Genomic DNA, 10667 nt, shown 5'->3' with positions numbered 1-10667 from the left:
ATCCCAAGAGCAGCCAATATGCTAAGAAGTAAACTAAAGGAGATCCGTGTTCTTCTCAGAGGGAAAAGCGACAATATATGCAGTAATTGTGCTTTCATCAAATTGTGTATTGTGTAAATTGTTGTGGTGGTCAACGACACGGCACTTTGATATCCAGTTGCTGCACAATGACTCACACATCCACAGCCTACAAGATGACACTTAATACAGACAATACATCAGCAGCTCTTGCAACAAAACCTGAATTAGAACCTCATGAGGGGAGGATTTATTGCAAGACTACAACATTATAACTCACACGAAACATATTCTCTGACACATCACGTACATGAAGGATGCATATAGAACTAACAGAGCACACGGTTAAATATAAAAGCACCCGAGGGACCTTCTGTAAGTTAGCCAGCGCGGTTCACGCTTGGGGTCAAAGGTGACGTGTTGGTACAGCAACATCAAACATGGGAGAAAAGTCTGTGATTGTACCCAGTGGAGCTCCATGCTTCCTCAAGTATGTCCTTATAAAGACAGAGCGCAGAGAGTGCACACAAAGGACAGCAGAAAGGAAAAAATACAGAAAAAAAGAAAATCCATAGAGGATTAAATACAAGCCTGAATAAACACGTTACATATCTCACAGCCCAGAGACTATTCGCCCCACAATAGAAAAAAAATAAGTTACATTACACAAAAGTACAAATATTACAAAAAGAATGAGTCTTTTTAATAAAATAATTGTAATATTAAGACAAAATATGTATTTTTCATACTGAGTGAATGCCTAAATTTCCACAATATAAATTATAATTATTATTTTCTTGTAATATTAAACATGTTGAAAAAAAATATGTTACACTTTATTTGTGTATATCGACTGTCTGATAATATTGAGGTTTAATTTTTTTTCTTGTAATAAAAAACATTATTTGGATTTTTTAAAATCTTTTTTTACTTTATATTATGGCTTTATTCTTTAAAATGTAATTTTTTTCTCATAATGTAACATGTTGTATTGTAAATATTCCCATTAATGTTTTGCCTTCTAATGCTTTTAGTGTTTTTTTTTACTAATGTGTTCCCATGAAATTACATAGTTTTCTCATCACATTTAATTTTTATTTTTGTAAAATGACAAGTTTTTTTCTCATAATATTAATACATTATGGTAAAATGTTGAGGTCACAACTCACATTACAGCTTTTTCATTGTAACTTTTTCAAATGTATTCTCGTAAAATGACAGCTTTTTCACAAAATATTGAATATGTAATAATAAAATATGTATTTTTGGGAAAATTATGAGGTTTTTTTTTCTTGTAACCACCTATTTTTGTTCTCATATTAAAAACATATTCTTGAAAAATACTGAAGTTTATTTCTTAAAAAATTATTTTCTTATTGTGACTTTAATTTTTCTCAAAACAAGAAACACAATATAATTGTTTTTATGTAACTTTTTTTTTTAATATAATTGTGCTCCTGTAAAATGACAGGTTTTTTTTCATAGAAATACAAACATATTCTCATAAAGTTATGAGGTTTTAATGTTTCTTGTTAATTTTTCTTGTTAATTTTTCATCTTTTGTTTTTTTCTCATATATTAAAAAATATATTCTTGTAAATTCTTGTAAACGACAGCTTTTTCTCATATTACTAATTTATTCTTGTGAAAAATGTATTTTCTTTCGTGACTATCTTGTGTTTTTATCCTCATATTAAAAAATATATTTCTGAAATGTATTTTAGGGTATTTCTCAAATTATTACAAAATATTTGTTTCTACATACTTTCATTTTATTTTTTATTGTGATTTAAATTTTTCAAAAAATTATGACATATTAATACAAACATATCCTCATAAAATGTTGAGGGTTTTATTTTTCTTGTGACAATATTGTATTTTTTTTCTCATATGTTTCATATTTCTCATATATTACAGCGCCACTCTAATGACTGCTGGTTGCATGAGCTCCTGTGTGCCCTCCTTTTTGTTCTTGATGTTTCCGTCTTTCATATGTGTTTTGGTTTTTTTATACTTATTTTTTGTGGACTTTTTGAAACAGCCCTGCAACTACCTACTTTCCCCATTGTGGGATAAATAAAGTCTATTGTATCCTATCCTATATATTCTTGTAAATTGTTTTTTTCCTCATTACAACACCTTTTTATATTGTTACTTTTTAAAATGCAGTCCTGTAAAATGGCAGCTTTTTCTCATAATTTTACTAATTCCTTCTTGTAAAATTTAAAGAATATTTTTAGGATCTCTCACATATTATTACAATGTATTTACTGTAAATATTTTTTTATTTTTTTTTTTTTTTTAATTGTGACTTTTTCATTTTTTCTCAAAAAAATTGACAGCTTCTTCTCATAGTATTTTAATTTGATTTATTTTTATTTTACAATAGTATTCCCGTGAAATGACAGTATTCAAATGTATTCTCATAAAACTATGAGGGGTTTATTTTTCTAGTGACCATCTTGTGGATTTTTTTCTCATATATTAAAAATAAATTATTGTTTGTTTTTTACAATATTACTACGCTTTTTATTTTGTGACTTTTTTATAATGCATTCCTCTAAATTGACAGCGTTTTCTCATAATATTTCCAATTTATTCTTGTAAGATTCAGAGGTTTTTTCATGACTATGTTGTGCTTTTTTTCATTATATTAAAACATATATTTCTTCAAAAATAATATTTTTGGATATTTCTCATATTATTACAACATATTTGTTGTAAATATATGCATATTCTTTTCTTTTTTTTTAATTGTGACTCATTTTTTTTCTCAATAAATGTGTTTGTTTTTTTTGTAAGAAAATTATTATTTTATTTTTTTACAATGTTATTCCTGGAAAATGACAGCCTTTTCTCATATTAATACAAACGTATTCTCATAAAATTGTTAGGGTTTTATTTTTCTTGTGTTTTTTCTCATATATTAACCATTTATTTTTGTACATTGTTGTTTTTATATATTACTACACATTTTCAAATTGTGACTATCTATAAAGCATTCCTGTAAAATTAAAGCTTTTTCTCACAATATTACTAATTTATTCTTATTAAATTCAATTAATTTTTTACCCTGGCTATCTTGTGTTTTTTTCCCTCATTAAAATAACTAGTATATATACACCTGTAAAATAATTTTTGAATAGTTCTCATAGTATTGCAATGTATTGGTTGTAAATGTATTAATGTACTCTTTAATATATTGTGTTTTTAGTGTGGAAAATGCAGTTTTTTATTCTTAATATGATGACATTAGTCTACTAAAAGTGCTATTTTAAGACGAATGAATGAATTTGATGATAAATGGGCTTTAAAAGGTAAAATTGTACAATTGCACAATCACTTAATGAAGCAGATGATTGTGACAAACTGTGCACATCTATTAGCTACTGTGTGGTGTAATTAAGATTTATTTGAAAAATAGTTGACTCACCCCTTCTCTGAGGCCATTTTTGGTTTGTTCATTTTCATCCAATCAACAATTCATGTCTGCAAGAGAAAGAAACTACGTAAATAGAATGCAGTAGCCTACAATGTGAAATAATGAGCATAATTGGTTGTGTACAGTAGTATAGTCTCTGCAAACTGCAATCACAATCATACACATTGTTGCAATACCTATCAAACAGTCTTAATCATAAAACAGTATAATTGTTATCATTTTTAAGGGCGGTATTCATGTGAGTTTACAGTGTACAAAGTGGGTCAATACAGGAGCACTTAATACAGATAAGACAAGTCATTAAGTTGTAAATAGGATAGGATATTTTTACTTATCCAACAGTGAGGAAAATTATGTGGTTGCAGTGCAGATACAAAAAGTCCATAAAAATAAGGTAAAAAAAACACATAAAAACATGAGGTAACATTAATGAACACAAATGACATGAAACACTGTTTCTTAACCATAGGGCTGGGTCCAATTGTTGTCTCGCAAGCACCCCCGAGAGGCCCCCCAAAAATGATCTGTTCCTCAACTCGTGGCAGTGATGACAATATCAAATAGAGAAGTTTCTTAAGCGCAAAAAATATGACTAAAGTGGTGAAACTGTACTTTCAATTGCACTTCAATGTTATTGACAGTTTAGTTAAAAAACATATTCATTATTAATTTAGTCGATTTATTTTAGCAATACATAATTATAAGTGCATTTATTTTTCAGCAGTTATTTATTAGTCCCTTCTTATGCAATATGTTTGATTAGTACTCTTTTTTTTCCTAATCAGCCTGACCTAAGCTGAAGATGTATGTGTTAAATATATATAAATCTTTGTGTATACAACATGGTCTTATATCATTTGACAAGGTTGTGAACTGTGAGTAGGTTATTATTAGATACAATTATTGAATACAATCAAAATCAAGAGTAAGATTACTCATTCGGTTTTATTTGAGAGGGTCCCAGTCCCTTCTGTAGTGGAAAAAATGGGCCCCGAGGTCAAAAAAGTTAAGAAGCCCTGACTTAAAAGACAATAAAAGAGCACAGAGCTGATGCAACAAAACAACAAAAAAATTGCAATAAACAATACATATTGTGCACATATGATTGCATACATATACAAATAACAGAACAAAAACAGTTTCAACACCCCTATACTGTAAATGTTGAGGCTATAAGTACATAGCAGTGCACCTTGTGGTTAGAGTGTCTGCCCTGAGATCGGTAGGTCGTGAGTTCAAACCCCGACCGAGTCATACTATAAAAATGGAATCCATTCACTCCCTGCTTGGCACTTTTTGATTGATTGAAACTTGTATTAGTAGATTGCAAAGGAAGAGAATACATTATATGAAACAGTACAGTTTACACAGTACAGTACATATTCCGTACAATTGACCACTAAACGGTAACACCCGAATACATTTTTCAACTTGTCTAAGTCGGGGTCAACGTTAATCAATTCATGGTACCGTATTTTTCGGAGTATAAGTCGCTCCGGAGTATAAGCCGCACCGGCCGAAAATGCATAATAAAGAAGGCAAAAAACATATCTAAGTCGCACTGGAGTATAGGTCGCATTTTTTGGGGAAATTTATTTGATAAAACCCAACACCAAGAATAGACATTTGAAAGGCAATTTAAAATCAATAAAGAATAGTGAACAACAGGCTGAATAAGTGTACGTTATATGAGGCATAAATAACCAACTGAGAACGTGCCTGGTATGTTAGCGTAACATATTATGGTAAGAGTCATTCAAATAACTATAACATATAGAACATGCTATGCGTTTACCAAACAATCTGTCACTCCTAATCGCTAAATTCCATGAAATCGTATATGTTTAGTCCAGTGGTTCTTAACCTTGTTGGAAGTACCGAACCCCACCAGTTTCATATGCGCATTCACCAAACCCTTCTTTAGTGAAAAATACAATGGGTTTTTTTCAAATTCAAGACAAAGTTATATGTTTTTGGTAACACTTTAGTATGGGGAACATATTCTAAGTAACAAAGACTTAATTTAGAATTTTTTGGACATTAGGGGAACATATTCTAAGTAACAAAGACTTAATTTAGAGTTATTTGGTTAGGGTTAGGGTTAGAGGGTTAGGGTTAAAATAAGGCCATGTCGAATAAGGCATTAATAAGTACTTAATAATGACTATTTAAGAGCCAATATGTTACTAATTTGCATGTTAATAAGCAAATAATTAATGGTGAATATGCTCCCCAAACTAAAGTGTTACCATGTTTTTTTAGTGGTGTACAAAATGAACCGTGCATGAACATCACCTTGTTCAAACAACAAAACCAACACAGTGCATAAACTCACAACAAATTACACACTTGCAAATCAGTCTGACTTCTGCTGTTGCCGTATCCGTAATACGCCGATAGGGAGAAGTTTTTATTTACACGATGAGTCGGGTGTGTCTTGACCTCCGCCGAACCCCTGAGCCTGACTCACCGAACCCCTAGGGTTCGATCGAACCCAGGTTAAGAACCACTGGTCTAGTCTCTTACGTGAATGAGCTAAATAATATTATTGTATATTTTACGGTAATGTGTTAATAATTTCACACATAAGTCGCACCCCTGGCCAAACTATGAAAAAAACTGCGACTTATAGTCCAAAAAATACAGTACATACTCAGCATCAAGGGTTGGGATTGGGGCGTTAAATCACCAAAATGATTCCTGAGCGCGGCCACCATCGCTGCTCACTGCTCCCGTCACCTCCCAGGGGGGTGGAACAAGGGGATGGGTCAAATGCAGAGGGTAATTTCATCACACCTAGTGTGTGTGTGTGTGTGACTACCAGTGGTACTTTAACTTTAACTTTGATTGATTGATTGATTGAGACTTTTATTAGTAGATTGCACAGTGCAGTACATATTTCGTACAATTGACCACTAAATGGTAACACCCAAATACGTTTTTCAACTTGTTTAAGTTGGGGTTTACTTAAATTGATTCATGATACAAATATATACTATCATAATAATACAGTCATCACACAAGATAATCATCAGAGTATATACATTGAATTATTTACATAATTTACAATCCGGGGTGTGGGATGTGGAGGGGGGGAGGGTTAGGTTTGGTTGATATCAACACTTCCGTCATCAACAATTGCATCATCAGAGAAATGGACATTGAAACAGTGTAGGACTGATTTGGTAGGATATGTACAGCAACTAGTGGACACAGAGAGAGAGATCAGAACGCAAAAGAATAATTATATACATTTGATTATTTACAATCCGGGGAGGTGGGATGTGGAAGGGGGAGGGTGTTAGTTTAGGGTTGTAGTTGCCTGGAGGTGTTCTTTTAGTGCGGTTTTGAAGGAGGATAGAGATGCCCTTTCTTTTACACCTGTTGGGAGTGCATTCCATATTGATGTGGCATAAAAAGAGAATGAGTTAAGACCTTTGTTAGATCGGAATCTGGGTTTAACCTGGTGTTGTGGTTATGGCGGTCATTTACGTTAAGGAAGTAGTTTGACATGTACTTCGGTATCAGGGAGGAGTAGCGGATTTTATAGACTAGGCTCAGTGAAAGTTGTTTTACTCTGTCTTCCACCCTGAGCCAGCCCACTTTGGAGAAGTGGGTTGGAGTGAGGTGTGATCTGGGGTGGAGGTCTATAAGTAATCTGACTAGCTTGTGCTGGGATGTTTGGAGTCTAGATTTGAGGGTTTTGGAGGTGCTAGGGTACCAGGAGGTGCACGCGTAATCGAAAAAGGGTTGAATGAGAGTTCCCGCTAGAATCTTCATGGTGCTTTTGTTGACCAGAGAGGAGATTCTATAGAGAAATCTTGTTTGTTGGTTGACCTTTTTGATTACCTTGGTTGCCATCTTATCACAGGAAAGTTTAGCCTCTAGAATGGAACCTAGGTAGGTGACCTCATCTTTCCTGGTGATAACAATGTCACCCACTTTTATAGTGAAGTCACTGACTTTCTTAAAGGCCTACTGAAAGCCACTACTACCGACCACGCAGTCTGATAGTTTATATATCAATGATGAAATCTTAACATTGCAACACATGCCAATACGGCCGGGTTAGATTAGTAAAGTGCAATTTTAAATTTCCCGCAAAATATTCTGCTGAAAACGTCTCGGTATGATGACGTTTGCGCGTGACGTCCCGGATTGTAGCGGACATTTTGGGACACCATTGTGGCCAGCTATTAAGTCGTCTGTTTTCATCGCAAAATTCCACAGTATTCTGGACATCTGTGTTGGTGAATCTTTTGCAATTTGTTTAATGAACAATAAAGACAGCAAAGAAGAAAGCTGTAGGTGGGAAGCGGTGTATTAGCGGCCGGCTGCAGCAACACAACCAGGACTTTGAGTTGGATACGCGCTACCGTGAGTACGCAGCTTTGGCTTCCAAACATTTGATCGCTTGCCCGTACGTGCGTGCTGCTATGTGCATGTCACGTACGTAACTTTGGGGAAATATATGTGCTGTATGAACTTTGCGGAAGTGAACGGTGCTGTGGGATTGAGTGTGTTGTGCGGGTGTTTGAGTTGTATTGACGGGTTATATGGACGGGAGGGGGGAGGTGTTTGTTATGTGGCATATTAAATATAAGCCTGGTTGTGTTGTGGCTAATAGAGTATATATATGTCTTGTGTTTATTTACTGTTTTAGTCATTCCCAGCTGAATATCAGGTCCCACCCGCCTCTCAGAGTATCTTTCCTATCTGAATCGCTTCCACTGCCCTCTAATCCTTCACTCTCACTTTCCTCATCCACAAATCTTTCATCCTCGCTCAAATTGATGGGGTAATCGTCACTTTCTCGGTCCGAATCGCTCTCGCTGCTGCTGGCCATGATTGTAAACAATGTGCAGATGTGAGGCGCTCCACAACCTGTGACGTCACGCTACTTCCGGTACAGGCAAGGCTTTTTTTTATCAGCGACCAAAAGTTGCGAACTTTATCGTCGATGTTCTCTACTAAATCCTTTCAGCAAAAATATGGCAATATCGCGAAATGATCAAGTATGACACATAGACTGGACCTGCTATCCCCGTTTAAATAAGAACATTTCATTTCAGTAGGCCTTTAAGGTTGATGTGGGACCCAAATAGGATGGATTCGGTTTTACCCAAGTGTATGGATAGCTTGTTAACTTAATTTATTGCAGCTACTGTGCAAGCAATGTTGTCTGCACAAACCTTGACACTTGGAGCCAAATGGAAGCAGCCGGTCAGAACCTAAAAACCCGTTAATGTTGCTACTGGGTGTTTGTTGTCCTTAGCCAGCCATTGTAGACTGACAGATGATAGGTAGCCTGCATGCAAGCACCCTATTGGGGCTCATTTTACACACAGACCCCCCCAGTGGTATGCATACTAAAGACACAACACATAATTATTCAATGAAGCTGTCAAACGTGCAGGATAGTTGTGTTCCCGGTTAGCGGGCCGGAGCCGGTGCTGCACCTGCTCGACGAGTCACTCAATAACAGCGCGGCGAGCTAGCGGACTACGCCAACAATAAAGCCGATTTGAGGCAAACCCGCGCCGCATTAAGCCAATAAAAGAGCCAGAGAGACGCCACAAAAGCGAAAACGTTACTAACCCGCGTTTGGTAGGAACGGCTGCCCACTTGGAGATAAAGGTGGCCTCCAGGGGGGTGTATTTCCCGGCGTCGTCCGGCTGCAAGTAACGCCCTGGTTGATGTGGTGAAGAAGAGGGGGGGGGGGGGGGGGCAGCCCTGACTGTCAAGGAGGGAGAAAGAGAGAAAGAGAGGGAGTCTGACAAGTCTAGTCAACCACGCGAGAGTACGACTTTCACGGTGGACTTAAGCACACAAAAGCCTTTGATGCGGCCAGCGTGCCGTGGTCGTCACGAAATAAAAATACAAATACATTTATGGACACCAAATTCGGAGCTGTAAACGTCTCCCCTTGGTGTCGCCTAAGACGAGGCGGAAAAACTACAATTCCCAGCTATTTCCTGGTTGTCGGTAATGACGTCACATCCCAGCGACTGGAAAACTGCAGTTAAATCAATCTCCCTTTGCTAACATTACATGGTCGTCACGAAATAAAAATACATTTATTTAGATTTTATTTAAAATTGTTTTAAATGTTTCTTTTTGTAAAAAATAAAAAAATTTAAAAAATTTTTTATAAACCTTTATTTATAAATTTCAACATTTACGGACAGTTGAAAATAATAATCAAAGTAAGAACAAAAACAGTACAAAACAGTATAAAAACAGTACAAAACAGCGCCAGGGGTTGTAAATTCAAAGTAACTAAAATAGAATGAAAAAAAATATATATATATATATATTAGGGCTGTGAATCTTTGGGTGTCCCACGATTCGATTCAATATAGATTCTTGGGGTCACGATTCGATTCGAAATCGATTTTTTTTTTTTCAATTCAACACGATTCTCGATTCAAAAACGATTTTTTTCCCGATTCAAAACTATTCTCTATTCTTTCAATACATATGATTTTAGCAGGATCTACCCCAGTCTGCTGACATGCAAGCAGAGTAGTAGATTTTTGTAAAAAGCTTTTATAATTGTAAAGGACAATGTTTTATCAACTGATTGCAATAATGTAAATTTGTTTTACTATTAAATGAACCAAAAATATGACTTATTTTATCTTTGTGAAAATATTGGACACAGTGTGTTGTCAAGCTTATGAGATGCGATGCAAGTGTAAGCCACTGTGACACTATTGTTCTTTTTTTATATATATATATATATATATATATATATATATATATATATATATATATATATATATATATATATATATATATATATATATATATATATATATATATATAAATGTCTAATGATAATGTCAATGAGGGATTTTTAATCACTGCTATGTTGAAATTGTAACTAATATTGATACTGTTGTTGATAATATTCATTTTTGTTTCACTACTTTTGGTTTGTTCTGTGTCGTGTTTGTGTGTCCTCTCAATTGCTCTGTTTATTGCAGTTCTGAGTGTTGCTGGGTTGGGTTTGGTTTTGGAATTGGATTGCATTGTTATGGTGTGCTATCGATTTTTAAAAAATGAGAATCGATTCTGAATCGCACAACGTGAGAATCGCGATTCGAATTCGAATCAATTTTTCCCACACCCCTAATATATATATATCAGTGGCGTGCGGTGAGGTTAATGTCTGGTGAGGCACGACTGCATCATCACAGTCAAA

General features: G+C 34.9%; 1 protein-coding gene across 5 annotated transcripts in view; it reads right to left on the bottom strand.

The window, feature by feature from the left end:
- The window catches only part of agtpbp1 (ATP/GTP binding carboxypeptidase 1), a 62916-nt gene extending 53488 nt beyond the window's left edge, over positions 1-9428 (bottom strand). For all 5 annotated transcript variants that reach the window (XR_009821743.1, XM_062025856.1, XM_062025857.1 and 2 more), the window contains exons 1-2: positions 9059-9428; positions 3452-3507 (exon numbers count right to left, since the gene is read on the bottom strand). Coding sequence is in view for 4 of the 5 variants with exons in the window: in XM_062025856.1 (XP_061881840.1) it covers positions 3452-3489 (38 nt within the window). In the remaining variant the exon portion in view is untranslated. The remainder of the gene's footprint in view (positions 1-3451; positions 3508-9058) is intronic.
- Between the last annotated feature and the right edge of the window lie 1239 nt (positions 9429-10667).

Source organism: Entelurus aequoreus, linkage group LG17, assembly GCF_033978785.1.
Source record: "Entelurus aequoreus isolate RoL-2023_Sb linkage group LG17, RoL_Eaeq_v1.1, whole genome shotgun sequence".
Lineage (NCBI taxonomy): Eukaryota > Metazoa > Chordata > Actinopteri > Syngnathiformes > Syngnathidae > Entelurus > Entelurus aequoreus.
The sequence above is the reverse complement of the archived record's forward strand: the minus strand, read 5'-3'. Positions and strand labels throughout refer to the sequence as shown.